Here is a 27,030-nt window from a genome sequence, read left to right on the forward strand (position 1 = left end):
CTTTACAAAATCGGTACATGATTTACCTCGAGAAACACAGAGGTCATTCATGAAAAACCTCCGGAAACATGTGTTTGGATAGAAGTAAATGTGGGATCATAAATCACATTGAAGAAACTTTTGAGAACATACACTCCCTGCTAATCAGTAATCGGTAGTGTGCACTTTCAGCGTGTACGTATGACAACGCAAAATTCTCTCAACTGATCTCAGCGGGAACCTTGTGATTAAGATAAGTGATTGTCAGTTGTTCCAACGGAAGTTTAACGAGACCTAAGAAAATCAGTTCCAAATTTCAAGTAGTGTTTTACTAATCGATTAAAAAAAGAATATCTAGTAGTATGTGATGCACATGCAAGATTTTTCATATTTGCAGTGAAATTCAAAACATGATGTCTGACTTATTGCTCGCAGTATGTTAAATCCAACAAGTATACGAGGACAGACAAGAAGTACAGTAGTTGAGCTTGTTGATCCTGACCCTTTCTGCTCTCCGGACCCGTCTGATCCGTTCGGATGCCCTACCTCTGGATGGAGCTCTCATCTACTGGAGGCTACAGCCTGGAGATTGCTGAGGACGGTACTGCTTGAAGTACCAGGGAAACGGTTTTGGACCTCAATTCCACATGGACGTTCTCGCTGTGGTTGCTGGGACTACGGTTGACTGCGATTACCACATGCAGTTTTGCACTCGGGTCTCCTTTAGTGAACAGTGGACTAGTTCAACAAACAGACTTCATGTTAAAACCATAATGAACTTCCCTTTACTTTCACACTATCCGTTTTTACCCAGATGAGGACGGGTTCCCTTCCGAGTCGGGTTCCTCTCAAGGTTTCTTCCTCTAAACATCTTAGGGAGTTTTTCCTCGCCACCGTCGCCAACGTCTCACTCAATAGGGATAAATCCACACACTTAAAATCTGTATCCTTTGTGTTTATGTTTCTGTAAAGCTGCTTTGAGACAAGGTCCATTGTTAAAAAACAAATAAAATTTAATTGAATTGTTTATTTAGCCCTAGCTGAGAAATCAACCTAAGGCTGAACAGATTTGTTTTATTGAACTCTTTATCTCTCTCTCCACCTTTTTATTCTGGTTTTGGCATGAATCTAAGAGTAAATCTACAGAGGCTAAAAAGAAATGATTGATCTTACACTTAATTGCTCTTTCTGATCTTTGGGCATCACGTAATTACTAGATTTGGTAATACTGTGTCAGATTAGAAGATAAAGATAACTGTGACTGCCAAGGGAGACATTTTATTTGTTTGTAGAACCTGATGACCATATGTGGGATCACTCTCCAACATTCAACAAGCTCCATAGTGACACAGGGTGGCTCTATAGTTCTGTAAATCTATGATATTAACAGCGTTCAAGATGATACTGACAAATCCTGGTCAGGGTCACAGTGGATTTGGTGCCTATCACAGGTATCTCAAAAAAGAACCCAACCTCTTCTGCGGGTTGTGAAATTATATCTCCAACCGTGTAATATAAAATCAAACAGTACTGACGACTGGGTTGAAAGGATGTTCAGTATAAGCATCATAGTCCACATGATTTCAGGAGGAGATTGTATACTGCAGATCGGAGGCCACTCTTCGTACCTCAATTGATTCACTCTGCTCAAGCAAAGAAACACTTGAAACGAAACATGTAAAAGAGAGGTCTCTTTTAAGAGACAAGGAAGTATTTGGAGATTTGTCTCTCAGTAGACGAAATGTTCTTGGTTGTAGACCAGAATAAATGTACTATTTTAGTACGTGGTAGACAAAAAACCCCCCACAAAAACCAAGAAAGGAATCAGGAAAACATTTTGTATCATCCAAGAATATCAGCTGAAAGAATGAATACTTAGTGCAAGGCATCACACATCCTTAAATCTTATTAGATGATGAACAAGAGAATATATTAATGAGGTTCATGTGATATGAAGTAGATGCACTTGAGACGCATGTGATTTTAACCCAAATGGTTTTCCGTTCCAGATGGCAGAGAAACATGAATTGGAATTGTGCTGCTTTAAATGGGGACTGGGGGGGAAGTGGTGGTGCTGTGCTTTTGTTTTCATAAAGTGAAATAACAGCTTCTGTTTCGCTGAACTGGTATAGAACAACGAAAACACAGAATAGCGATGCAGTTACCAGGCCCTCTGAAAAAATTCGTTTACGTTTCTGAATGGTGGCATGGCCTTAGTCCTTTAGAGATGTTTGGGCATGGACTAGACAGATTTTACTACATGCCAGGACAACATGGTTGTTTAATGGTGATCGTGCTCTGCTTTTATAGGTATTGGCAGGCTTACTGGTTATCATTGTGTTGTTTTTATAACATGGCAACACCCTAAGAAGGCAAAAAAACCGCTGTAATTGGATTCAGATGCACCAGCGCTGGTTTTCATCAGACATAGACAAACAGGACAAGGGCACATTTAAACACAACACACCTGCCTTGACAAACAGAAGGTATAACAGAGCTTAATAACTTGGTAAAGTTCACTGAAGTGAACACTCCCCACATTTCCGGTGGAAGGTGTGGGGTCCTGTTGGAGGGTTTGTCTCCACTCTGAACCTGTTTATTCTGACCATGCGCAATTCATTCTGTATGGTCATATGTGTCTGGATTGTGTCAGTATCCGATCTATGAGTCTTCAAAGAGAGCTGTTGTCAGTAGGTATTTTGATGAAACACAGCTCATGTGGAGCATCACAGAGTTGCATAACACAACAGAAACGCAATATTCCCCGATTGAAACACTCTGTCTGGGTGAGTGCTGAAATGTTTAGTTCAGCAGTGCTATAAAAAATGACCTGAACCACGACCAGGCACAATCTGTAAAGTCCTGGTCAATATAAGCAAAGAGCAGTTGCTAGAGTGTGTGTGACTTGAAAAAAAGAGGGAAAATGGTATAATCGTGCCCCTGATAATAGATTATTTGATCTCCTGTTTGCTGGAAATTCATTTGCATACACTACAAAATTCATCACTGTCCATCCATCCTCTGTACAGCTTATTGTACACAGGGCCAGGGGGAGCCTAGATCCTATCTCAGGGTACTCCAGGGGACACCCTGGATGGGGTGCCAACTCATCGCAGAGCACAACTGCACACTATGGACAATTTAGAGACCGGGGGGGGGACCAGAGTGCCTGAGGCACGGGGAAGCCATGCAAACTCCGTGCACACAGGGCGGAGGTGGGACTCAAACCCCCACCGTGCAAGGCGAGCGTGCTAACCACTAGGCCACCATGCCCCCTGTGTAGTTTATATCATTTTATAACGAGCTTAGTTACACCTCCGAACTTGTCACGTTTATTTACATCCCAACGTCAGTTTTGCTGCATGGTTTGGTTGTTAAAGCCAGACAGGCTGGCGTGAGTATTTCAGATCTCCTGCTAACCTCCTCACACACACAACAGTCTCTAGAGTTTACACAGGATGGTGTGTAAAACAAAAAACATGCAGTGGGTAAGAACGGCTTGCTCTTGAGAAAGGTCAGAAGCGATTGGCTACTGGTTCGAGCTGACAGGAAGCCTACAGCAACACAAATAACCACTCTGTAAATCCAGGGTGAGCAGCAAAGCATCAGAAATGAACAACGCCAAAATACACGCTCTTTTCCTAATCTTCAACCATCCAGTTTCTGTGAGCCTGTATCTTATCTTTATGCACTGCAGCGCTGCCACTTGACTGGCTGATGAGATGAGCTGCATGAATGAGCAGGTGTACAGGTGTTCCTTATAAAGTGGAAGGTGAATGTTGATGGTTCTGGTGCCAATTTGTCAAGTCAAAATACCTGTAAAGCCTTAAAATGCTCGCAATAAAGAGGTTCTAAATCTGATTCGTTCGAGTACGCATAAATGTACGGATGTAAAATGAGCGCCTTTGAATATAAATTACAGGTTACATTAAGAAATGCAACAAAATCCCTAATTCTTCAGCGCAGGATCTAAAATGTGAAGATCGGATTTTGCAAGAACCACAAATATCCAGACCAGAACTCCCATTTCTCTGCCTGTTAAGCAAAACAACAAAAACTGTGTTGACATTTAGATATGATACCCTGGAAAGAAGTGTTTTTTTTTTTTAGTTTGCCACACACACACACACACACACACACACACACACACACACACACTCCGTGCCAAGCATGCCTCATTGTCCATGTCTTCTTCCAATGCACTGCGTCACTATCACCAAAAGCTCATGCAACACTATCATAATCTTCTTGCAAACAATCCCCTTTCAACAAAATCACTTGGCAGCTGAACGTAGCATTACACAGACTTTCAAACATTCGGGCAACGCGAGCCCAGACACTGTGTACCTCTCCTCAAGCATTTTTTGAGCATGAAAGAACAAAACTGCCTGTTTTCTTTCCCCAGTCTGGGTCTCTTCATTCTTCTAACCCACCTCCTTGGATGAACACATTAAGAAGCAACAGGCTGGTATTTTATTTATTTTTTTTGGCATCCGACTCAAAAGACTGATGCACCATATCCCAGCACTTAGCCAATCGGGATATCAGCTGAGCGTAGGCACTAGTCCATTTCTATACTTCCCTAATTTGCTTTGAAACAAAATCTCTCATACTTTCACTCACAAAGAACAACAATGAGAACAATAACAAAATCAAAGTTTAACAGGAATGTGCCAAACTATTTTCATGGCTCTGGAGTTGAAACTATAGATTACAGCGATGTTATTTGATTATGCTGGTCTGGTACGCTCTCGGTTGTGGAACAGGGAAATGATTCACGTTCTTGAAGTGATACAAGGACAAAAGGGGAGCTGCTGTTTCCTGCTAGGGAGGCGTTAATCCCTCAAAACAACGCCCCCCCCCCCCCCCCCCGCTTCCCGCAACACGCAGAGGCATTTGAGACAAGGCCAACCAATGCTCTGGCTATGAGTCAGAGGCCAAAAGTGAAGTGGCTGGACAACAGTGGAATTTAAAGTCGGCTTGTGTTACTTGAAAGCTGAATTAATTAGGCTTGTGTTTCCATGCCATCTTTGTGCTGATCATAGTGAATACTTCACAGGATAAAAAAAAAACAAAACAAACGCTAATATTTCTAAAAGCAGTATATGGCTGGAAAAATTAGGAGGATTCATTTATAGACTCTGAACAATCCTGTACGTCCCCACTGAAATTTAGTTTTCTAAACTTAGTAGATTTTCCCCTTTTCCCCAAAATATTAGAGATGAGCAGGTAAGTGTCACCACTGCAACCGAAACCAGAATAAAGTTGAACATGAATGAATGCAGTATAATATAAAATCTCATTGTTTGGACAGCAAAGCGTCTCTGCAATCCGTCACGGTCCGTCGAATACGATCAGTTTAACTGGCGTTAAAATCGGCTCACGTTGCATTATAGAAGTAGGGGAAGAGCTGTGATCGGAGTTATTTATTAGCATTAGGTGAATCGATTGATGACACTGTACTACAGCTGTTTAAACAGGCTTATCATGAACACTTCCCCTGAGTGAATAGTTGTAACACTGTCGAATAAACCCCCACCACAGTTTAAACTGAGAGGTCACCTAGATTAGCTCGGAGAGCGGAATCAAAGCACAGAGCGGCCATCGTTCCTGTGCGCAAGCCGCCAAGAAGCCTGCACGGAGCTCAGTGTAAACAGTTTGTGTACATGCTTTTTAGACTCAGCTGTGTTCAACATCACAAACAAAATCATCACAATGTCCCAAACAGCAGAATGCACGAATTGTAATGTGAAATGCAGAAGAAATACAAAATAATAATGACGATGTTAATGCACAGAAATACAGACGTCCTTTCAAGAGCTCGGTGTTCATCCTAGAATAAACGAGGGGTAGAGCGGTGGAAGTAAACACAGGTTTGGTATCAAGAGATCTGAACATCAAAGCTTGGAGCAGACTATGTAGTTTGTGTGTGTGTTTGTGTGTGCTGTTGTGGGGGCTGTCAGGAAAAGAGTCAGGTGTGTTTGAGAAGTTTATCCTTGGTGAATTGAGCTGATCTGACATCACATATCTAGATCAACTTGGCTGCGCTGGCAGTATATATATATATATATATATATAAATGAAAGGGCTGTGTGATTAATCGGATTTTCGATTTCAGTCCCGGTTATGGCCTCCGACGATTATGAAAACAAAATAATCGAGATAAAACGATTACTGTGCCACATTCTGTTTCGAAATGTTCTCGTTTTGTCTTTTTAAAAACCCCGCGCTGTTTTTCTTGACAGCGGTGCCCTTTCACCCCTCCCTAAAAGGCCAACCTCGCTCCCCGCCAGGCTGCGGCATTCTTAGCTCGGCTCGAGCCGAGATGACAGAAAGAGAGAGAGCCTGTGGTCGGCAAGAAAGGTTAAACCGTTTCAGCTGTTTGGAAACAATTTGGTTTCGAGGAGTCCGATGTGGACCGAAAAGAAATAACGTTTGGTATTGTTGGAAAGCTCGTTTCCTGTAGCGTCGTAACAGCTGGTCTAAATACACTCATTTCCTTTCTAGAGCTCACGCAGAAACTACAGGCTGCTCGAAACCGGGAGACAGAATTTCATTGGCTGACCAAGTTTAAAGTTCGTTTCAGGCGATGCGATTCGCTGAAATGCGTCACGTGACGTGCTCCGCTGGCTTTGTTTAATCGATTTCATGAAACAAAATGTATTTCATTTTATTTTACTTTTTTTTTTTTTTCAGTTTAATTATATTTAAAGAAATCCACTGTTAAAAATACAATAATTTTTTTTTTTTTTAAAGTTCAATGTTTCCAAAGTCAATGAGTGATTTAATAATCGTGACCAATATAATCGCGATTATGATTTTTGCCATAATCGAGCAGCCCTTAAATATATATAACTCTGTAGTGGTCGGAGTTTTTGCTTGCGGCGGTTGGAACAAATTTGACGTGTTTCCATCCTTTGTTATTTACATCTGATCTTTTGTATCCGAACCACTTCCATATTACAGAGGAAGCTCCATTTCGGGGGATTAATTCTTCTTCCTCTCTGAGGTTTGAACTCCACCCTCTGCCATGCTTGTTCTAGTTCTACGTGTGAGACGCTGAACTGTACTGTCAGTATCACGGGAGGACAAGTTCTTATCGCGGGGAGGAACTGTACCAGTATATCATAGTCCATATGGCACAGAACTAATATACAGACTTTCATCTTTAATTCCAGGAGATGAACTGAATCACTCCACTGACATGCCGTTAACTGTTTAGAATTACAGCCATTTTTTAGAGAGTCCCTCCATGTTCAGTCTCAAAAGTAACTGGACAGCTGACTGATAAGCAGTTTCATAACCAAGTGTGGCCTGTTCCTCATTATTTCACAACAAGTTAAAGAGATAAAAGTTCTGGAGCTGATTCCAAGTGTTGAATTTGAATGTAGTAGCTGTTCATGGGAACTCTCAATATGCGGTCCAAAGACGTTTCGATGCAATACCACGAATACATACGACTAAAAGCTTGAAAATGTGTTGAATTCAATAAAATCCTCCAGGAAGCAGTGCTTCTGTGGACGGAAACACCTCGCTGATGAGAGACGTCAGCGGAGAAGAAGAGACCAGACGGGCACGAGTTGACAGGAAGGCTACGGTAAATCAGATGAATTACTCTATACAACCACGTTGAGCAGAAAAGCATCTCAGAACGCTGAATGTTCAGGCTACAGCTTCAGAAGACCACACTGGGCTCCAGTCCAAGCAAAGAACAGGGATCTGACGCTACAGGTTCACTGAAACCGGACCGTTAAAGATTGGAAAAATGTCACGGATATGAATGAACCATGCTGGTGTTTCTGTCCCATCTTTGTGCTGGAGGTTGCGCCAATCATCGTGAGTCTAGCGAGAACTAGGTAGTGTGGTGGTGTAGTCACATATCGATGCTCCATACAACTCTAATTTTATAAACGGACAGCCGTCGGCAAATCAGGAAGACAAATAGAGGAACAGGTTGTAATGATTACATCAAAATGACGTAAAAACTAAGACTACAGAACACACACACACACACACACACATATATATACTTTTGACGGCTGATAAGGTCCCTGCAGTGGTCTTGTCTCCCACAGCCAGGCTACACACAGACCACTTCATTCACCTCCTACACACACACACACACACACACACAAACCACAAAGGCTTCATTTTTAAGCCTCTCTTTCATTAGACTACAGATTAACACGCAAACAGACACTCTCTCTCTCACTCACACACACACACACACACACCCCGCAAAAGCTCTCTATCCGCACTCATATAGGAAGCTCCCTACGTTGCCTTCGTAATGAAAAACCCAAGCTAGCAAATCCGGTGGGGAAAAATGTACACTGATAAATCTGGAGCTATCTCTAGATTATGTTTCACTCATTTCACACTTCAAACTGTCTCATTTCTATTCCGCTTATTATCTGCCAATTGAATAAACCAATTTTAAGCTTCAAGTTAGCAAACATGTCTAGGAATAGGATTAATGCTTACGCTCGTTCTATAGTAAACGTCACAACGAGAAATATTAGAAAGCATTTCTGTTATTCGAGATCTCCTGAATTGCGAAGACGGTCTTATGCTTCATCGTAAAAGTAAATGGAAGTGTTTGTTTTTTTCAGGAAACATCACTAGTGATACACACACACACACACACACACACATACATTTCCCTTTCTCTATGATATCTCAGATATATTTCCAAGTCCTAATAAACGGTAGTCTTGTCAAGCCGTCTTCCGGTGAGCGTACCTGTTATTAACGGTACGAGTGTGTGGACGGTTCGTGTTATTCCAGTCGTGTTTCGTGTCGCGTGAGGCTGTGTAATGAGCACCTGAGAGTGTGTGCACACAATGGGATGAAGAAAGAAAGAAAGAAAGAAAGAAAAACCTCACAACTTGTTTGTGTCTGTGAAATATCTGATCTGGCTGTCGATACCTGAAACAACCCGGAGGCTGCACGTATACCTGCGCGATCTTCTTTTGGGACGGTAAGTGAGCGCGAGGTCAGGAACGGAAAACGAACGAGAGGAAAGAGAGAATCGGAGTGGAGGAGGAAAGACAAAGCCACAAATGTACAGCAATTTTTTTCAGACCTGACTCTGGCTCCTCTGCTCTGCCTGCGTGGTTTCCCATGGCTATGTCTGTTCACAGAGATCAGCTCCACTCGTCTGTCTCTCTCTCTCTCCACACACACACACACACACACACACACACACACACACGAACACAATATGCACTAATCCATCAGAGAGCAAACACAGTGCTGGGGAGACGTCCTGAGCTGGTCCTGCACGCGATTGCCACGCACACGCTGTAGAGGAAGCGGTTATCGGATGCTCCTCGGTTTATTGTTCTGTTTCCTCTCTGCTGTCCGGCTGTCACTGAGAGCGCTGAGCAGAATTCCCACATCCAGAGTAAGACTCTCTCTCTCTCTCTCTCTCTCTCATGACATGGTGAGGCAGCAGCGGTGTTGTGACTGTTTCATTAGACATGCACACGCACACAGCGGTACACAATGGGAGTGGCTTTCCTATGTCAGAGCCACACACACACACACACGCACACACACACGCACACACACACGCGCGCACACACACCCTCTCTTATTTTACCTCTCTCTGCTGGCTTCAGCTTGAGGTCAGTCAGTCCGTCCTGGAGCTGATCCGTTTAAGTCACTGTTCTCCGCCTTTCTCCATTCTCCTTCCCTTGCAGTCTTTGCCTATTAACTCTCACTGTCCTGTTGACTTTCCTAAACTTTTTTCTTTTTTCCCCCCTTTCAGGGAGGGGGTGAGAAGGGAGTGATGGAAAGGCATGAAGTGAAAGAGTAGGGTAGGTTGGAGGGGGGTTCTATTTGTCTTTCTGTCAGGTCCTGATGGTCGATCGTTCTCTTTTCTTCCTCCACATGTGAACTGTCCTGACCTCATCCATCCATTTTGCTGGGGAGGTAGTCTGGCTGATTAAGCTGGTCTTTGGCATGCTCACTTTCTTCTGTCTGTCCACACACACACACACACACACACACACACACACACACACACAAGCACAGTGCAAGGCACTGTTTTCACGGTGGCCAAGAAAGGAAAAGAGGAGCCTTTTTAGTTACAGCGAACGTCTGCACTGCCATCCTTGTGCCGTGCTCTCAGTCCGAGAGATGTTCTTCCATCCCTCCCGTCCTCATTCAGAATGCATGTGGGTGAAATATTAATGGACGTAAAAGCCACAAACCAAATCAAGCTGAAGGTAAACGGATGTGTCATCTCTGCTTGAAATAGCTCTTCCCTTGAGAATGAAGCAAAGAGCAATTCTGTCCACGCAGCCTGTTCGTTTCCATCCACCTTCTTTACCTCTTTCCTACAGGGTCGCGGGGAACCTGGAGCCTATCCCGGGGAGCATGGGGCACAAGGCGTGGCACACCCTGCACGGGGTGCCAATCCATCGCGGGGCAAGCCTTTTCTTTTCTTCAACCAAATTGGGTTTTAATACTTCCACCTTCTTTATTTACTTCTCTTCATTACGTGCGTTCTCAGTTCCATGTTTTGTTATTAAAACGTGTCAGGTTCTGCTTTTTGCCGAAGCGCTTTGTTTAATCCGGTTAAGGTTGTGCGAGTATGCTGGAGTTATTTCAAAACTGCAAAGCACCACTGCCTCTGTCGGGATAACATCCGTCCCTGTTCTTTTCTTTTTCTCATTTGCTCATGATTATCTCTCGCCCCCCTTCCTTTGTTTCTCTCTCTTTCTCTCAGTCACTTTGCTCATTTACTGGAGCACTTTAAAAAAACCCAGTAACAGCAAAATGCCTTCAAGTGCACTGCAAATCACTCGACATCCAACACGACCGACTTTTCAAGAAACAAGGGTAGAACTGATCGCAGTCGTTCAAATTCGAGTCCAGAGAACGAGCGAATTCCTGTTATTGCGTCCTAGATCAGAGATAAGCCTCTGAGAGTGTGCCAAAGCCTACATCATAAATTGTGTGTTCCAGTGCCATGTGTTTGTGTGTATAATTGTGTTTTTGTACGCTTGTGAAAGCACGCGCCGCGTTTGTTTGTAGGGTCGGTAAACACCATGTCAATGTTGATTTCTGCCTCAGTGTGTGATACGTACTGTAGAGTACAACACAATTACCAGACACTGGTAGCTTGATGTGTTCGTCCACTGAGGGACTGCAGATTCACCAGACCGAGATGAGATTTCCCATCATCCCTTACTCTGACCAAGCATCACAACCGCTATCATCCTGCTCTGCATCCTTCTGATTGGCCACTCTGCCAGAACAACACGGACAAACACTCTTTCCATTATGGGATGGAGAAGCGCTCAGTTTCTATGACTGGAAGAATTAATTAAGAAAATGTTAATCAGCATTCATCTTTAAGACCATCCCATAGGGCAAGTTGCCATGATGCAACACATAATGATTTTATTTTTTTTTACAACTTTGTTTACATTCTATTACTGGCCCTTAGCAGGTTTGTGAATCCAGTCCAACTCGTTTAACTAATTTCTCCCGGCTGAGGAATTCCCATATTCTAAAAGCTGACAAATATCCTCCAAATGTTTCACAGATGCCTGTCTGTCTAGAAAAGCGTTAAAGTGACGATGAAATAACCGGCATAAACCCTGAAACGAGCAGGAAGTTGACTACTCTCACAGTAACAGCATTAGGGAGTGATGAGCAGTACATCATATTTAATCATGTGCTAAATCAGAAACACTGAGTAGTTCACAGTTGCTCCACAGTAAATCTCAATGTCCGCATATTAACGTCATGGAAATGAAATCTCCGTGGATAATCCTGCAAAATATTTAGGAAACCCTAGCTGGGTTACACGTAAGAGTGCAGACCGACAACACCATGGTGGTGTTTTAGATCAACCACAAGGGGGCACAAAATTGCAAGAGATGGTGAGGTCCATCAAGCGAGCCAAGGAAGTGGGCAGATGAACAGCTGTGTTAGGGTGCTCCTCAATACTCAAACTGATGATTCCTCGTTTCCTCCGTCCTCCGGCTCGTGACCCGGAAATCGATTGAAGGCAGCCATCTTGAAGGACACATCAATTCTCTAATTGCACAGCGAGGAGGCGAGGAACGAAGAAGCTTCCAGAAGAGCTAGGGGCGAGGATGTACAGGTGTATCCTATCCGAAAAACCTGATACACAAATAAATTCCCCTCCTCCTTTACATCTGCCACAACCTCAAACAAAATAGTCCTTTGATGATGTGATGGCATTTTATGTGAAATATAATTCAATAATAATATGCTTACAATGAGTATTGTATTTAATTGATCCTTGCATGTTTGGATATGCAAAGCTGCAGAAAAGATGCGATAAATTATGCATTGTTCATTAATTAATTGAGGAGTAACCCAGACATTTCACATAACATCAGTGCATTTCGCATTGTTAAGAATGTTGTTATTAACCAAGCTCAAACAATATAACGGCAGATCCCTGAAGTGCAGTGAGGTCATCCAGCTGAGCAATCATCATTAATTGACGTCGCTTTGAAGTGGTACTTGAGAAAGCGAGGATACTCCGTTCGACTTGCTTCGATTCCTCTCTCCTCGCATCTCATCCTTGCATCCTTCCCTCGCACCCTAAGGGGGTGGATCTAAGACGCAAGGGAAGGTAGTGAGGAAAGGAAATTGGGATGCACAAATAAGAAACGGGAAGCATCCTTAAGAGCTGCCTATCTACCAGATAACGGATGTGCTGTCACAGCAGTCTTGTGCCCAGGGTCTGGCAACTTTACAAGGAGGTATTTCGGCTAATGAAGACCTGCAGAAGAGCGGAAGTGGATCTGTTTGTGAACACACAGGTAATTCACTCTCCAATGTGGTTCATGGAGAGAGCAGAGACAAACGATTTGGGCCAGATGTGTGGGGCCAGGCACTCCACTGGGCAAATGTACAGTTCCGCTGCTGTGGATGACGTGGCAATGTGTACAACAGACTATAGAGCCAGTGTGCTGATATCTCAGCCCTGGTCCCTGTGCTAAAGCAGACTGTGAAATTATGGATCTGTTCCTGAGAGTGATCCCAGCATAGTGGCATGCTTGCAAAAAGGGTCAAACAAGCTCTTGTGAATGTGTTCTACACCCCTTCTACACGCTGGATGTATGCAAGCATGAGGAAGGGATCTACGCCTAGGGTTTCACATCACAGTGTTTCTCACTATGGAGTGAAACACTAGGGACGGACTCCTTTCTTGAAAGATTTTTTTGCAGATCCAAGTCTTTTGCAGACTTGAACCCCCAACCTTCTGATCAGCAACCCAGAACCTTTCACCACTGCCTCTAAAAAAATCTGATGATTTTATCATTATGGCCAGATTTATGGCTTTTTTTTTTGCAGACACCCTTATCCAGAGGGACTTGCATTTATCTCATTTGTACAACTGAGCAATTGAGGGTTAAGCGCCTTGCCCAAGGGCCCAACAGTGGTAGCTCGGCAGTGCTGGGGCTTGAACTCCTGACCTTCTGCTCAGTAACCCAGAGCTTTTTAACCACTGAGCCACCACTGAGCCATCACTGCCACAGATGGTGTAATGTGTGCATTATTAGTCACCATGATAGTGTCTGGACCACGATTTCAAACATGTCACACTAGGGCCGAACCCAGCATTCCTGTAAAGATACTGTAGCGCTGGTATATTAATACACCTATCTACCTATCTACTCTTGCGAGGCCAGCCGTGTTTCCTGTGAGGGTTCTCAAGAGCGGTGTGTCATGCCCGTGTCTTCTGATCCCATGATCCTCAACCCACAACCTCATTACGAGACCTACTATACTTATATATGAAGGGTATACAAATATCCGGCCTTTCAGTCAAGGTGCAACTGTACACCAATTAATTTTTCTAAAACAAAACGAGTAATATATTTGGCTTGCACAGTTATTTCACACTGGAGAAACCAAAAAAAACAAAAATCAAGATACTTCTAGAAACATCAAGGTACTTCATCTGAGGAATACACAGTGCTTATCTTCCGGCACTCACACCGTAAAATAATATGGCCCACACAAAGTGCCGAACACATGTTCAATGTTACTGTGGCACAGCAGTGCACAGAAGTGTCCAGAGCTTCAAGACATAAAAGAGATACAAACTTATGATCTGATGAATATTGGACCTTTTACTGTGCATCACGGTGACGGAGTGTTTACTCATAAAGCCCTGGGAGTTGTCTTGTTTATCGCTCTGCGATGGTCTGAATCGGATCTAACCTATCATCAACTATCGTAATCGTAACATACTATCATAAAATTTCACTTCTGAAGATAAAATGAAACCCTTTCACATTCAAGAGATGATATTTAGAGATGCCGCTGAAAGGAGGCAGATTTACCTCAGTTGTAAACAGTGGTGTGTGTCGCGGCAGCACCTACGGCAGCTGCGATGGGACCGTGTGCTATTTATGCATGACTGGCGGCTGCACCGAGTCATGTGTTTAATGGGATCATGGCGCCTGTCCTCATATCATCTGAGCTGTCAGACCTGATTATGGCATTTGCGTAGTCTAAATATGGAGTGCAGCTTCGCTCCAATAAACTCAGCGGTGTATGTATTAACGTCCCGTTTTTCAAATGGACAAAGGCTCTTTCTGTAAGAAAGAAAAAACAAGACACTATGCTTTTACCTGCAGCTTAATCCTTCCACTGGGTAACTTAAAAAAATCACTAGCAATTAACTCGAAAATGTACAAAATCACTTGTTCACTGGTTTCAGTTTCCTCTGAAACGTCATCGTATTACACCAGATTTAAACGTAGCACAGAGACGAACAAAGTAAATGACACGTCTGTGGCTGTATTCACAAGAAATCTTCAAGCCAATAGTAGCGAGAGACTTGAGTGGGGGAATGAAATGGGCTTTTTAATGACAGCGTGCACTTGAGCTGGCATGGACTCCACAAGTTTGTGTAAAACCTGGCGATCCACGCTGGACCAAATCAATCCGAGTGCTGTCGGAGCATGTGCCCCAGTCACAAAACCTGACCCTTTGTACAAATGCGTTAACATTGTCGTTAAAACAGGTTGCGTAAGTATAAAAAGCGACCTAGAAATAGTGCAGAATATTGAAAAATTCAAGCTGTTGAACATTTCCTTTCTTTATTTTAAAAACGCTCCAAACTTGAAAACTGTTTATCCCCACATTCAAGTTAGAATGGTTTATTTGGTAACTTAGTAAACCAGCCTCTGGTCAAAAGCTACAGTTAAAGCTATTGTCTGTTGCTCACCATGTGACAAATGTTTATATCCAAGCCTTGATCACGGCAATCCATTGTGCTTTAGTACGACGTCAAATAGATCTTAAAATACAAACATGGCACGAAAAACAAACAAAAAATCTAAAACAAAAAACCAAGCAGAAACTCTCAAATGGTCTGAGCAGTTAGCATGTTCAGATCACAGGTGAACCTCAGGGAGAATTCTCAGGTAGTCAGAAAGAAATGATATTTATTTTATGGGCTTCATAAAGAACATCTATGAGAATCCACATGAAATACACCGCAAACAGTTTACTGTAAGCTTCATCTGCTTACACAGAGCAGTGACAGACAAATTGGCATCCTAAACTGGCGGCCTGGGCTTAACTGTAAGGTGTGCTTACAAAATAAACGTGTCTTCCTTTCAAACTTGAGTCTAGACATTGTTTACGCTGACTCAGAAACAAAACACTTTAATCTACACACAATGATGCGTTGACACAACTGAATGCGTGAATGCTCTGTTCTTCTAACATAAGCGTAATAAATCTGTGACTTGTAAAATGTACACAAACATCAATAAATGCTCTGTCATGAGCAAATAGCTGCTTTATTCTCTAGATAGTAGATGTTTTTCACGTTAAACACCAGGGAAAATGATTAAAGCATTTTAGTCAGTCATCTGAACTGGGCTGAACCAACATATTGAAGGTATAGTATGCTTTGTTTTCATAAGCATAATTTTTTTTTAAAAACTTAATACGGCATGGGACAGGCAGCCAGAGAAGACTAAAGACTGTGTGCAGAACGCTTGGCGTTAGTGAGAGTTCCGCTTGAGGTTCAGCTTACAGACGGAAACCAGACATTCTCCTTTAGGATTTTCTGGTAGAGAGCAGAATTCATGTTTCCCTCAATTATTGCAAGTTGCCCAGACACTGAAGCAGCAAAGCATCCCCACACCATCACACTTCCACCACCATGCTTGACCGTAGGTATGATGTTCTTTTTGTGAAATTCTGTGTTTGGTTTACGCCAGATGTAACGGGATCCCTGTCTTCCAAACAGTCCACTTTCAACTCATCAGTCCACAGAGCATTCTCCCAAACGGTTTGAGGATCATCAAGGTGTGTTTTAGCAAATTTAGACGAGTCTTAATGTTCTTCTGGGTTAGCAGTGGTTTTCACATCGCCACTCTTCCATGGATGCCATTTTTGCCTAGTGTCTTTCTGATAGTGGAGTCATGAACAGTGACCTTTATTGATGTAAGAGAGGCCTGTAATTCCTTTGATGTTATCCTTGGCTCTTTGTGATTTCCTGGATGAGTCGTCGCCGTGCTCTTGGAGGAATTTTGGAAGATCGGCCCCTTCTGGGAAGGTTCACTACTGTGCTGTTTTTCCATTTGGAGATAACGGCTCTCACTGTGGTTCTCTGGAGTCCCAGAGCCTTTGAAATAGTTTTGTAACCCTTCCCAGACTGATGTATTTCAATCACCTTCTTCCTCATCATTTCTGGAGTTTTTTTCAGTTTTGGCACTGCGTGTTACTCAGTAAGACCTTTTAACCAACTCCACGCTGTTGAAAAAGTTCTATTTAAGTGTAGATGTGATTGAACAGGGTTTGCAGTAATCAGGCCTGGTTGTGTCTAGTCCAGCTGAATCCCATTATGAATACAGTTTCATAGATCTGGGGAATTAGTAACTACGGGGTTCAAATACATTTCCACACAGACCCAGTAGTTATTGGATAACTTTTTTGCTTCAACAAATAACATTATCATTAAGAAACTGTATTTTGTGTTTACTCAGGTTGCCTTTGTTTTATCTTAGATTTTGTTTTTAATTTCTGAAACGATTTAGTACGAGACACACACAAACACAAAAAGAAATCAGGAAATCCTTTTTCACTGTGCATAGCTGTCATTGCTTAGTAATCAACTTTGGCCTCCATCGGCTAGGCATGCACATGGATGGAAAATGTACACACAGAGGTGTAACACTGTAACCCACACAAAGCAACAAACAAAAAACATGAGCAAAATGTCCAAGGTCACTGTTGCTCTAAACGGTTTCCAACAGGCTTCGCTGTATTTACAAATACAAACCTTTTCATGGGTTAGCTGATGGAGCTGTTGTTCTCCTATCATAAAAAAAAGGACTGCATAAAAAAAAAGAAAAGAAAGAGAGGGAAAATATCCTTGTGATGACCATATAAACAGCCTCACAATAATTATAGCAACATTTGGTCTTTGCAAAGCGCTGAAACATGCCTACACACACCTGCAAGCACATGCTCTCGCAATAAGATAATAATTAGAATGAAAGCACACACTGATCAAAGACATCCTGTTTCTGTTTCGATGAGTTAATATTGGAAACAAAGTCTTTCTGCTTTCCACATTGAATTAAACCGAGTGCATAAACAAATAGACCCACTCGTGCTTAATGGACAGCAGGGCCCAAGTGGCATCCAAGGAAAACATCTTCAAACAGCTGTAGGAAAGTTATCACAGGCTGTGCTGTGTAGTAACATCAGGCAAGGAAAACCGAAAAATATCATGATGTCTCCCTCTGGTGGTGAACATGCGTAACTTTCTTGTTTTTTTCCCCCTTTGAGTTTGAGAAGTAAAACATCCCAACATTGGGCAGGTGGATCCGAACTTTTCGTCTGTACTGTACGCTATATAGACGCTTGTGCATAAGAAAATCTTGAATACTGCATGTACGTGTGTGTGTGTGTGTGTGTGTGAGGGGGGTGTGTTTACTTAAAAGTTATCTGAATGTTCTTTCCTACCCATCAGGCTGTGTGCTCTATTGTCTGCTAGCTCTGAAATAGCTCCAGTAGTGACGGTCTTCTTCAGACGAGACGCTGAAGCTGCTGGTCCCAGAGCAGGCTTGGCCAGAGCATCATCACTGCTCGCCCGCTTCAGCTACACACACACACACACACACACACACAAAGTCACAAACATGCACAAGGGCTCATACCTCTGCCTGTTTTTTCTTTTTTTTGTTAAACATGTGCAGCCCCATCTCTACTTCTTATGTTCTGTTCACTCCTTATGATGCACAATCCCACTACCCAGCATCCTTCAAAAGAGGATGTGCTGTACATGCTCAGTGTCAGGTTACTTCCTAAGAGAGGTTTTCCTTTTAGCTCGCTCATTTTTTGAACTCCTTTCGGAATTATGGATCGAAATCCAACCCTACGTCAGCCATTTTTAATCTCCGAGACTGCAGGCAGCTGTCAAACCCGATTCATAAAGTAATTATGGACTCACTATCTACAGCTACACGTTGCACTCTATCTTCATCCTGATGCCTGTCAGACGTCCTAGATTTTACCGCCACATTGTATAAGAGATATGGTATAATTTGCTGTCTTCCTCCACGACTCGCTGTCCATTCGTTCGACTGTGGCTGATATCAATTGATATTAATATCAATTACGGATATTCTCCTCCCCTGTTCGAGAGACTTGGCTTGCGTCTGTTTTTAAACGGGGCTCTGATAAGCAGGAACAATTTTTGTTTACATGAAAAACATTTTACAAGGGTACTGAAATATAAATCAAAGAGATGTCTTGGGTCACAAAATAGTGAACAGAGCATTGAGGTGTTGAAGCGGTCCAGTATTGCTCTCACACACTGCATATGTCTCTTGTTTGTGTTCCTCATGTTTCTCACCCGGCTGAGACGCAGGTCGGAGGCGATGGTGCTGGACGATCGGGACGTCTTCATCATCGTGGAGCCGCTGCCGCTGGAGGCGCTTGCGTGGCCGATGGAGGACGGCAGCCGGCCCCGCTCTGGCGCTCCCGTCTTGGGCAGCGCCACCTTGGCGGCGCCCCCTCTCAACATGGTTCTATCCGTTTACTGCCGTCCTTCACTCGGGCTGTGAACACACAGAAGAAACAGGGTGTGTGTTTAGACACAGAGGCAAGAAAAAAAGAAAACAATGACACAATCCCCTCTGACAGGACAAGGAGTCGAGCGCATAGGGTGAGAAACAGAAAGAGACGGGGAAACACTACTGAAATAAGGAACAGAAAATAGGGGAAAAAAGCCGGGAGGAAGTGAAATACCACGAGACGAGTTAGGGGAAGAGTAGTAAAAAGAGAAATGAGTCTATGAGTTCTATCGTCAACTCTATCGGCGACTCACATCAGTGACATAATTACTAGGCCACCCGTTCAATTCGACATAGAGATGCTCACGTTTTGTGGGCAAGACTAACTACACCTCATAACGTGATCCACGCAGGGATCCAATATGGCTGCTACAACATTACGGTTATCCTGAAAGGCCGACACGTTTGTGAACGCAGGACACGTTATTGCACTTAGGGAAGGTAATGTGAGAAAAGTGGACCGACAGCTATTCTCTGGAGACGCGTAAGTGCTCTCTACTACAGTGAAGCAATAGACTGGAGCACAAAGAGGCGACGGGGGGGAAGCGTGTACGCGTCGGTCTCATTGATTTGACTGATGGTGGGGTGAAAAGGTACGCAGACCCGGCTAGGAACAGCTGGCGTCTCTAGAGACGTGAGGGCGAGAGTCTAGGAAAAAGCAGTAGCACGCTGACTGAGTGGCAGAGGTTATTCGGGTCCATATTATAGGGCGCTGTCCGTTCCATGATGCGCTCCACACTGACAGAGCTGCGCAATGAAAACAGCTGATATATATCTATAGATATATAAAAATAAATACATTCTGAATATATCTGAAAGTTGTTGTTGTTTGGTTTTTTTTTTTGCCAAACATTAAACATTTTGAGCAATTTATCCTTAGATTATGTGCATAACATTTGCTGCTTTTTAAGGAAATACTGTTAAGAAATCATGTTGCATTTTGACTACTGAAATTGTACTGAATCCTGTGTCGTGGTGCGTTTGCGTACACATTACGTCATTAAAATGTGGATGGTCGTTGTAGCTTAGCTGCTCATGCTAATAACTAACAGGGCTTAATGGTGTTCTAACACCCTAAGCATATGGTTTGTGAAGGAGTCTGCTGTAAATCTAAATGTATATATAATACACTTGTGATTTTTAATAAACTGGTTTATGGATACCGTCTGCTGAACGATAATTGTCTAGAATATATAATGTATTCAGTCTACCCTACAATACGTTGTATTTAAATTGCGGGACATATTGACGGCATATTACATGTGGGCTGAGTAAAAAAAATAGAGACGCATGCAGTGAAACAGACCCACGCTTCCTGTCGGAAGCTTTACATCACTCTCTGTCCGACAAAGTCGCTCTGCTATGCAGAAGTCTTCTCTGAAATTCCACCGAAAAGTTTAAACTCTGCCACCTGAGGGAATCGTTAACAATGACACAGAAGAGCAATGTTGTCTAGTGAAAATGAAAAAGTCACAGATCCTATCTGTCATGGAAAAACCTACCGTGTCTGCAGAGTAAAGGTTATATGAATTATCACTTATAAACAAACAAACAAAAAAAAACAGAACAAGACCAAACCTGACTATCAATCCCTGGAAACTGTATAAGATTTCCAGGACACCTGATCATCACATGCATATGTGTGTGTTGAACATCCCATTCCAGATCTAGTCCTACCTTTGCTCTTCTCGGAAGGCTTTCCACTAGATTTTGGAGCGTGGCTGTGGGGGATTTGTGCTCATTCAGCCACAAGGGCATTAGTGAGGTCAGGCACTGATGTTAGGTGAGAAGGTCTGGGGCGCAGTCGGCGGTCCAGTTCATGCCAAAAGGTATTCAGTGGGGTTGAGGCTTTATACAGGCTGCTCGAGTTCTTCCACTGCAACCTTGGCAAACCATGTCTCTATGGAGCTTGTGCACAGGATGCTCATGCTGGAACAGGTTTGGGCCTCTTCGTTCCAGTGAAGGGAAATTGTAATGTTACAGCGTACGAAGACATCCTGTACGACTGTGCACTTCCAAATTTGTGGCAACGGTTTGAGGAAGAAACACATATGGGTGTGACGGTCCAGTGTCCACAAACTTTTGGCCATATAGTTTATATAACGCTATATTAGAAGGTATTTGACCTCTAAAAGCAGACTAGACAAAACAGTCTGTCATGGTGGAAAAGTATTCAATCCAAGTATCTTCATCTGTCAAAGCTGTTTTTCCTGGAAAAATAATCTAAAAAAACAAAAAACCCCAACACAATGCGCTCAACTTGTGTTCGGCAGTTACCCTCAAGACAGAGTGCAGGTTTCAGTTTGGGCAACGCTGCAAAACCATCATATGCTGTGTACCTCAGGGGAAGCACAAATTGTAGCTTCCAGAGCCTGTAGTTGTGCTATATTGAGATTCTGGTCGCCATGACACCCTGTGGGTTACAACATTCTGAGGACTACTTGTTTTTTTTTAATGGCTAAAAAAAAAACATCTTCCACAAGTTCATCTGCACACATCCCTGTAACAATGACCTGCACTTTTAATTAGCATTATGTATACTTGTAATAGTAAGTATATACTCATATACTATACTATTTTTGTGATATTTACTAATTATCATGTCCCGGTGATAGTGATATGTAGTCTATATATACAGTAGATATAGTCGTGTGAAAAATAAGTACACCCCATGGAAATGGTTGGCTTTTATGACATATTTGGACAAGCAAACATTTGATCCTCTTTGAAACAGTGTTTATTAATAAAGCTGAACTACTTGAACAAAGCCACAAGGAAAATGAGCTTTTCAATCATTTATTCAACAGAAATATCAATAGATGTGATTCTTCTGTGGAAAAAGTGAGTACACCCTTGGCCTCAGAAGCTAGTGTTGCCCCCTTTAGCAGAAATAACTTCTTGAAGGCGTGTTGCATAATTGTCCACCAGGCTTGCTGGAATTTTTGACCACTCTCTTCCATGCAATATTCTTTTAGTTGTAAGATCTTTGAGGGTTTTCTTGCATGTTCTGCCCGTTTCAAATCCCCCCACAACATTTCAATGGAATTGAAATCTGGGCTTTGACTAGGCCGTTCCATAACCCTCCATTTCTTCTTTTTGAGCCGTTCCTTGGTGGATTTGCTAGTGTGCTTAGAATCCCACTAGAATCACCTGTGTAAAGGTCCACTGTCGGTTCAACTTTAACTTTCGGACAGATGGCCTCACATCTTTAAGCACTCTTTGATATGATGCAGAACTCATAGCTGAATCACTGAATGCAAGCTGTCCAGTCCCTGAGGCAGCGAAGCAACCCCAAACCATAACATTTCCACCACCGTGCATCACAGTTGGTATGAAGTGCTTCTCCTGAAAAGCTGTCTTTGGCCTGCGCCAGCCATGTCTGCTGTTACTGTGGCCAAACAACTCTATCTTTGATTCATCTGTCCAGAGCACATTATTCCAAAAGGCCTGGTCTTTGCTTATATGGAATGATGTATTTCAAATAATTTGAAGATCCTTGCCATCTGTGGAAGATGGCTGATAGCATTTTCCTCCAACTGTGCCCTGTGAAGCAGCATGAGCAGCAGTTTGAAAAAGATACATGGATGATGAATGGTTTCACATGTCTCGGAGGAAGCACGTGCTATCGGGGCTCTACAGTGCGACCGTTTCACTTGCGTTTGCGACAGAAAAGTACTTTGTGCGACTGTGAAAAAATATTTAGGAGCACCGGTGCGAGTGACCAGTTCAGAGTTGTATAATACAATTGGAATAAAAACTAAAACTCCAAAATGCATCTACACCGCGCAACTGTTACTTTCACACTGCTTTTCATCACCTCAGTCAACCAAACAAGTATGTAAATACTGCACAGGTGCCATTATGATGACAAGAGTAACTCTGTACATCATCTGCTTCTCTCAACTCGCCAATCTCACAACCGCCATCTTATATTGATCCCGCAAAACGTCCTGAACCTGCGACTGTGACCTGCTCGTGTAGACACAGCGAGTAAATGAATAATAATGTTAACGCTACAAGGTGGGTTTCATTCAGACTTCTTTATTAAATAATTCCTCACCAATCGTGATCAAGACTAGCAACTGTTCAGTATATAAACATACGGTACACTGCCTTCTGTACATCCTTCTACACCAACGCTAATACACAGCGCTTTCAATTCATTTAAACTCACGGTTGCCAGATATCACTAGAAAAGTCAACTCCAGTTTCCATGTTTTTATGTAATCCGCCCAAAAATGCAATATTATCAGCAGACATGGCAAAACTGTTTTGGGGGAACAGATCTAAAAGGAACAACTGATAAACAAACAAACAAAAAACTAATGAAGTGTAAAGACAGAAAATGTGCTAAGTTATAAATAAATCATTTAATATAAAAAACAGATATTATAATAACTTCATAAAATATAAATAAAATGAGAAATTAAATGTTTAATTACTATGGGTTGCATTTAATTTCAATCTGACATTAATCTTAGTAGGCTAGTTCTTTAGAAGGCTATTAGCCTTTTTCCTAATATGTATCATTTTTGTGTTAGTCTACTTTGAATTAGGACTCTTTATTGTTTAAGATATTTAAAAATAAACATTTTATGCTTGTTTATTTATCAATAACCAACAGTATTTCTCATTGCTGTTATTTTAACTCAATTAACAGTGACCATGAGCAGAGAGCTTACATTTAACGGTTTATGACAGACCTCCTGATTAAAGCGTAAACAAAAAAAGATCGGTATCTGGATCGGTTTCGGTCGTAAAAATCCTGATCGGCGCATCCCTAATTAACACCATTAAACTAAAGTGCTTTGCATCTGACGGGTAAATGAACTCACCCAATCACGTCCTATATGAGATTATTCAGATATATACACAATATACACAGACTGGTTTGAGAACTGACTCCAGCCCAGAACCATGACAGTGGGGAATGTCTAATAGCGTAGCTTTAAATATATTTAAGAGGAGCAGACTTCAAACACTGAACATTGAGGTTTATTGTATTTGTTTACAAGGTGGAACGGGTTAACGGTTGTTGTTTTTTTTGCATACAGCCTGTAACATTAACTGAAAATATTACATTTAGTTTATCTGCAGGTAAATTAATGCGTCATAGCTCACACTATGTTCCTAAATTCTGTCATAATTGACAAGTTCAAGTTTTCTCATGCTACTTGTGTGTTATCTTGAGGCCCATTAATGTTACCATCTCTAAAAAACTAAGCTTTAGCCGTGCTCCTAAATTTTTGACTGGGCTCCTAAATTTTTGTAATTAGAAGCACAAGTGCTCCTAAAAGAAATTGTTACTGTAGAGCCCTGGCTAGCCTTCACCCTCTCTGGTTGGTAGATGTTGTGTGAGAGCTAGCTGGTAGGTAGAAATCGGCAGTACTGGCGTATAAAGCACTCACGAACTTAGACAGCACATCCCTGTAGACCACAATAGATATTTAAACCCAACTGATACAACATGTAAGAATGTTCCCACTCCTTTCTCACTCCATATCGAGAATCATACATCATTCAGGCTGAGACATGTGCCACATGATTTGTCAAAATTTAAGTTTTCCAGAGATTGCACCATCACTGTGTTAAGTACATTTTACTTATTTGCTATCCTTACAAAAACGATATTTGTTGCATCCTCAAATGAACTTGTCATGTCTCTCAGGCAGTTACAGCTGAAACAGAGAGCCACAGAACTTAAAATTGAAACGTGTTTTTGTTTTTGAATTGTTGCTTTAGGTTACGAAGGCAGCTGTAAAAAGCTTTTTGGGATGTTTATAACTTTACAGTCAGATGATTCAGTCAACAATTCAAAAATTCGTTCTGTTTAACAGGAGCAGAAGAATCAGGAGGCCGATGACTTCTGGTTACAAACACCTGCACTGAAGGTCACTAAAGCCAAACTTGTTCCATGTTTCCAAGAAGCTTCTTTAATCCCTGTTTAAGGACGCTGTTTTGGCAGGGGCAATAACCCTCTTCCTGTACTGTAAATGGTCAAAAGACTGGACCAAATTATCTAGTAGTTTTACCATTGTTGATGTAATCATACATACGATCTACTGCAAAGTGTCCATGTCTTTCCATGCAGGTACAGGTGATGTAGAAGTTCTGATATTTCTTAGTCCTTCTTAGGAGCAATGCTTCATTGTTGTAGATGGGGTTATGTTTAATAACTGGCTGTCAACTTCCTGTTAAGTGTTTTTATATAAGGAAGAGCAGGAGGAAGCAAGTCATGACTAACAGCGCTCTCGGTTTCTAAGCTTGGTCTACACCACAAAAAACAAACAAACACACAATGGATAAAATATCACATTGCTTCATCATATCCTCATTAGGAGTATTGGGGGGGGGGGGACAGTTGGCTTTGGAGTATAAGGTGCTACATGCCAGAATAATAGTAACATTGTTCAGTGGAGTCCAGTATAAAAAGACAATGTGGTATGAAAACACAATTCCTGCCGAAACCATTGTTGCTGAAGGCTTTTTCAGACAGTGTTTAGACGATAAGTAAAGGATGTGAAACTAAAGACAGGGAAGTTCAAAGTATAGGCTCCCGAATTCAGAAATCACCAAGCCCTTGAGTTAAAACCCATATGGACACGCCTGCAAACATAATATACTCAAATTAGATAGTAGGTGTGCACTCGTGCAAGCGAGAAAGCATTGAAAGGTACTCACTGGACGCTGCGAATGCTGTCTCCTCTCTGTGTAAATACTCAGACTTCAACTTGCCAGACTAGATTCACAACAGACAGTCTCATAGCACATAAGACAGCCCACAGAGCCACGAGATACGGCTGCATGCCATGTCTACCTCCTCACCCCGAGTAGGATACGGAAGCAGGCAGCGTGCAAGCAGAGAGTTTTACAGAGAGAGAGAGAGAGAGAGAGAGAGAGAGAGAGAGAGAGAGAGATTGCTGAGGCTGGGGAAGTACCGGCTTCTTATAAACCGTTTCTTTATCAGTTAGAACAGCCAGCACGAAGCACTTAAAAAAACAACAGCCGTGCCACTGGTCCACATTATCCGTTCTTCAGAAACCGAACTGCCTGGTGAGCGGTGTCACGCCCAAACAACAACACTTTAGAACACCTTAACAACCTTAATTAATTGTGCTTTCTTAACTATAGTGAGAGGTATAGGTGCGTATAAAGCTAAACGGTGACTCATTTAAATGTAACCAGCGTTTATTTATTTATTAATGTTAATGAAGTACTATTACGTTTGTGTGTGGTGTGGTTGGTCATTAAGACATTATGGAAACTCGATGTATTTTGTGATAATGCAGTGACTCATGTAGTGTGCTTTCGCATATAGAGTGTTCAGACTGGTTGAATTGAACCCGATGCGGTTGGAACACAGCAATCGGACCGGAAATAACCAGTCCCAGTCCCGGTCCAGTACCAATCGAAACGTAGCATGGTGTGAGTGCAGCGAGAAAATGATTCGATCCTGAATCAATCCAGCTGCAGAAAGTGAACCAAGCACGCTGTGTACTTTGGGTAGTGAGAGACATTCTTGTATTAATGTGAGCTGCTGAGCTCAGATATGAGGTGCGAATTCAGCCAAAGGACAGATCCGAGGTGCTGCAAAAAAAAAAAAAAAGGTGTCGTTTTCTAAAGATGTGGACTAAAGAAAATATAAACGTAATAAATGGCGGATGTGACACATGGTTATTTCTATAATTCTCTCCGTGCTCGGGTGCTTTTAATGATTTCTAAATAAGGTTTGCTTCAGCCAAAGTTTCTTTTTCTTTGCCTTTTTTTGGTTTGTTTAATTTTTGCTCTGATTCGAGGTGCATGTGGCCACATCTGCAGTGTGAACAACAGCTTGGAAATTTAAACAATAATTAAATCTCTGGTCGAGGTCTCTTTTCTATTGTTCTGTTATTGCTCTGTATGTAAACTGTAAAAAGTTTTTAAAAAATATATCGCCTTTTGTGAAATA

At 42.2% G+C, this 27,030-nt stretch overlaps 1 protein-coding gene across 13 annotated transcripts in view; it reads right to left on the bottom strand.

Moving 5' to 3' along the window:
• Nucleotides 1–27,030, bottom strand: part of specc1 (sperm antigen with calponin homology and coiled-coil domains 1) — a 95,400-nt gene that overhangs the window by 50,841 nt on the left and 17,529 nt on the right. For 8 of the 13 annotated variants that reach the window (XM_017459653.3, XM_017459654.3, XM_017459656.3 and 5 more), the window contains 2 exons: nucleotides 18,863–19,067; nucleotides 17,971–18,106 (listed from right to left, as the gene is read on the bottom strand). In XM_017459653.3, the coding sequence (XP_017315142.1) occupies nucleotides 17,971–18,106; nucleotides 18,863–19,033 (307 nt within the window). In that variant the 5' untranslated portion in view covers nucleotides 19,034–19,067. Of the gene's footprint in view, nucleotides 1–9,064; nucleotides 9,525–9,583; nucleotides 11,862–17,281; nucleotides 17,317–17,970; nucleotides 18,107–18,862; nucleotides 19,068–25,138; nucleotides 25,438–25,763; nucleotides 25,926–27,030 lie in introns of those variants that run through there. The other 5 variants (XM_017459650.3, XM_017459652.3, XM_047151945.2 and 2 more) reach the window with 5 other exon arrangements.

Source organism: Ictalurus punctatus, chromosome 28 (assembly GCF_001660625.3).
Source record: "Ictalurus punctatus breed USDA103 chromosome 28, Coco_2.0, whole genome shotgun sequence".
Taxonomy (NCBI): Eukaryota; Metazoa; Chordata; class Actinopteri; order Siluriformes; family Ictaluridae; genus Ictalurus; species Ictalurus punctatus.